The 4,428-nt window shown below is 53.1% G+C and overlaps 1 protein-coding gene across 1 annotated transcript; it reads left to right on the top strand.

Annotated features, from left to right (window-relative positions):
* The first annotated feature begins 269 nt into the window (after positions 1–269).
* LOC146595209 (homeobox protein MSX-3-like) lies at positions 270–3,845 on the top strand. The gene is made up of 2 exons (XM_085306170.1): positions 270–308; positions 1,865–3,845. The coding sequence occupies exons 1-2, from the start codon at positions 270–272 to the stop codon at positions 2,387–2,389; spliced, it is 564 nt and encodes a 187-aa protein (XP_085162296.1). The 3' UTR covers positions 2,390–3,845.
* The last annotated feature ends 583 nt before the right edge of the window (positions 3,846–4,428 follow it).

The following is a 4,428-nucleotide window of genomic DNA, read 5'->3' as shown; positions in this document are numbered from 1 at the left end:
AACTCCTATTCAGCTTATTGTCTACCAGCTGCAGGTCCTGAGGGTACTAATTGGCCTTACTTGCCCAACTAGCCTTATCTGGGACCCCATTCATACCCTCCGCCCCTGGACTCCAGAGCTCCATTTAAACTCAGCCCTGGACCTTCTCTCTTTCCCTGAGCTATGCTGTAAGGTATTTATCTCAAGTTCTGTCTCCTGAGTGGCCCTCACACCTATGCTGTAACCTTATCTCCAGTCCTGTTGCCAGGCCAGTCTCCTGCTGCTCCTGGATGGACCTCCTGGATGGACCCTGGACCTGGTTGGTGAGGGTACTACTTGTGCTGGGTCACCCTCAGCTCCCAGCTCATCCTCCCTCCCTCATGAAGCCCTGCTCTTTCTGCTCCTTGACACCAAGACCCTGAGCTCCTCTTCTACAAAGCTATTTTCTAGCCTGTCAATCTCCAGCCCATAGTACCTCATGGGGATGCTTGGCAACAATTGCCGCAGATAACTACACTTGCAGAAGAGTAATTCTGTTGATAGGATTAAGGCCCTGTTAGCGGTCAAAAGATAGAACAGCTTTGAAAAAATCAAAGACAGAGGACTTTCCAACACGTGAAAGATGAAAGACATAGATAGTTATCCTCTATGTAAATATCAACAGAGCATCTAAAAGCAGTGGAGCAAAGCCAGGCTTCTCAGACGAGCTCCAGGCAACACCATGAGGGACTGAAGTTGGTAGACGCAGAGCCTAGGCAGAAGTATGAGTTTTGCTTACACTAGCAACCAGTTTTAGCTGATAGAAAGGTAGAAACTCCTTCCTTTGCAATGGCTTGCTTAAATAAAAGATAAATGCTAGGTACTGTTGGCCCTGGCTCTCATATTTAAGAGGCAATTGCATAGAGCTGCAAACCAAGCATCCTCATCACTTGACAGATGGAGCAGCTGCGCCCAGCTCCTCTTCTATTTTTCAGTGCTGTTTGGGGTTTTCTGGTGTTTTAATCCTGGGACTAAGTAAAGACCCTGTATATAATTTCATGGCATCTCTGAAGAAATAGAGATATGTTGAGCATGCAGATATTCTGGAACAGAAAGCCTGTATGGTCCTTTTCTATTCCAGAATATCTGTATGCTCAACACGTCTCTATTTCTGCAGAGATGCTCCCATGTTGGCTGGGGYCACCTGTGCCATTTTTTTATGAAGATGGGCTGCACCAATCTACAGGGTTTGAGTATGATATGTACATAGTGTTTGTAGATGCATGGGGGAACAGGGATGTGTGTACATGGGACTGTTTGAGCATGTGTGAAGGTGTGCTGGGATGCAGGTGTGAATGCATGGGATATAGGGGTGTATGTGTGGGCGATCGTCCATGCGGATACAGGAGGGTGTGTGTGTGTGCATACACGGGATACAGGAGTGTGTGTGTGCATGCATGGGACACAAGAGGGTGTGCGTGTGTATGTGCATATGCATGGGATGTTGCAGTGTGTGCGCATGCATAGGGGGTGCGTGTGGGTGTGCGCGTCCCCGCGATACAGCGGCAAGCGCACGGCGGGAGCGCGGCGGGGACTCGTCCTCCCCTGCGGACCTCGCTGCAGCCGCCGGCTCGCGGGACGGCGGCCAATGGGTGCGGCGGGGCGGCCGCGTCACGGGCTGCGTGGCTCCGATTGGCGGGCGGGCCCATGAAAGCGCCGCGGCGGAACTTTTAGCGCCGTCAAAGTTGGGAGAGGCGGCGGCGGGGGACAGTGGGCACCGGGCACCGGCTCCGCTCCCGACTCGGCCATGGAGCCCCGCGCCGCCGCCAGCAGCAGCAGCGGCGGGCGGGCGGGCGGCCCGCGGCGCCGCCTAGCCTGGCCCCCTCCTGCCCAGCCATGAGCGCAGCCTCGCCGCCGCCGCCGGACGGGGCGGCCGCTGCCTTTCAGCGTGGAGTCGCTGCTGGTGGCGGAGCCCGAGGCCACCGCCCGCCGCCCGCCCGCCTCCCCAGGACCGCCGGGGCCGGGACCGCGAGAGGAGCGGGAGAGGGAGGCGGCGGTGGCGGCGGGCGAGGCGCGGAGCGTGGGGCGGCGGAGCCCGGCGGGCTGCCCGCTGCGCCAGCACCGGCACAACCGCAAGCCGCGGACGCCGTTCAGCGCGGCGCAGCTGCTGGCGCTGGAGGGGCGCTTCGGACGGCAGCGGTACCTGTCGCTGGCAGAGCGCGCCGAGGTGGCGGCAGCGCTGCGGCTCTCGGAGACGCAGGTGAAGATCTGGTTCCAGAACCGGCGCGCCAAGGCCAAGCGGCTGCGCGAGGCCGAGCTGGAGCGCCTCAAGCTGCCGCCCTCCGTGCCACCCGCTGCCCTCTGCGCCGCCTGGCCGCCTGCCGCACCGCCTGCAGCTGCCCTCGCCTACCGCCTCTTCTACCTGGCCTAGCCAGCGGACCTCATTCCACTCCATTCATCCTCCCCATCCCTCTGCCCATGCTGCCCTCCGTCCATCCCATGCCTTCATCCGCCATCCCTCAAATGCATATTTCCTGCTGTCCTGTCCTCCCATCCGTCCATCTTGGCAGAAGATGCTCCCTGGCATCCTCACTTGGCTGAATGCGAAGCTGCTCTTGGATAGCGTCCCCTGTGCCGCGTGGCTCGTGATGCTCGGAAAGCAAAGTGCCTCGCACAAGTCGCAAAACCCAGGAGGCTGTCAAGCAGAAGGGCTGCACGGTCCTTGGGCCAGGCTGCAAGGAAGAGCAAGGCAGCGTGGCGAACTGTGATGTGCCCTGAGTGGGGCCAGTGACCACACTGGGGCTTTCGCTGGACCATCCTCCCCAGGAGATCTGCAGTGCTGTACACTTGGATTTACAAACTGTAAAAAAAGCCTCGCGTGCATATATAAAAACTGGTCTTTCCCTAGGCCTGGTCACTGCTCTCCGGTGCAGAAAATTCAGTTTTGTTCACCAGGGGGCTGGCTGCAAGAAGTAGTTCTCCCGACATGGAGATGTGCAAAGCAGCAATCGCAGCACTGAAGCTAGCGATTCCCACTTGGGGAGCCGAGGCAACTGGTAAGCGGTTTGTGTTGGAAAAGTGTAATTTCACAACARAGAGCCTCACAGTTCTCGCAAATGCTGATCCATATGCTGAATACGGCTCCTTCCCCTCTTTGCAAGAAAGACCAAACGCCGTGCCCCCATCCCTGCTTGGCTGCTGTCAGGCAAGTGGCTGTCCTGGCTAGMACATTGGTTAATGTCCCCCAAGTAAAATTGGATGCAGGACCAATTGGGACACTGCTTCATAGAAAAGGTTGCTAGCCTTCTCTATAGGGTGAGCAAGAATTGAAGCTGGACAAACTGGCTGACTTTCAAAACAGTAACAGAATGAAGCATTTTGAAATGTACATGGAAATTTCCTGCATGTCTATAAAAATTACTGCCAGCTGCTATTGGCAAGGATTTTTTCAAAGCCCTTATACCTTTGTTAGATTTTTGGGATGGGAGGAGGTGGAAGCAATTATAGACCCTCAAGTTCTCTGACAAATGCTGTACCAACTTGCCTGTACTTCTTCCAGATGCACACACATCTTTTTGAAATTCCTTTCTCTTCTTTATGGACAAGTTTTTAAGCGTCACTGTGTAATGGGATTTCAAGCACTGGACACAGTGTGCTTATGCCAGTTCTGTGACCTGCAGTGAGGGATCTGAGCAAAAGGGTATGTGTTTCAAACTGCATAGTTTTTCTCCCAGCAGGACAAGTCTAAACAGGAAGGAAGAGACAAAGCGGCAAAATAACCTCCACGATTACCTGGTTTGGGGGATATTTGGGGCAAAGGGTGGTTCATTGTGTGTGTCAAACTCCACCTTGTTCTTGTAACGTCATTTAAACTGTCTGCAAAACAATTTATTTTTTAGTTTTTATTTATTCACGTACTTGGAAATGTGCTGCAAAGCCATGTATGCTTTCCCTGGCCTTGGCAAACCTTTTGCCTGAGGTTCCTGAGTAGCTGCTGGGCTGTGGTAGCAATATGGAAAGGGTTACAATTAAGGACCAATGCTTTTAATCTGAGGGGGTTTTTTTGTTGTTGATTATGGTTCCAAATAGTTTCTGTACAGTCAGCATATTTCTTTTTTGAACTTCTTGAATCTGTTTTTCCCCAAAAAGGGAAAATGAAAATAACCCTCTGTAACTTAACCTCCAGCATTGCAAGACAGTTGATTTATTGCTGTGGCCTACTGGAATCCTAAATGAAGATCCTGTTCTTTTTGCTAGCAATTCACGCAAAGAAGCTAGGGAGATCAACCTGCCCCACTTTTGCATGCTATCGAGGCTTTTCTCACTGGGATCTTTTAAAAAATGCTACTAGAAAATACATGACCCTTTAATTAAAGGGTATTGTAATAATTGAGGCAGTGTTGTACCTGTTGATCTCAGAGTTTGCAGATATGGTCAGTAAATTTAAGGCAAGACCTCTGAAGATAGGGT

Source organism: Rhea americana, unplaced genomic scaffold, assembly GCF_003343005.1.
Source record: "Rhea americana isolate MKP2758 unplaced genomic scaffold, rheAme1 scaffold_233, whole genome shotgun sequence".
In the NCBI taxonomy this organism is placed as follows: domain Eukaryota; kingdom Metazoa; phylum Chordata; class Aves; order Rheiformes; family Rheidae; genus Rhea; species Rhea americana.
The sequence above is the reverse complement of the archived record's forward strand: the minus strand, read 5'-3'. Positions and strand labels throughout refer to the sequence as shown.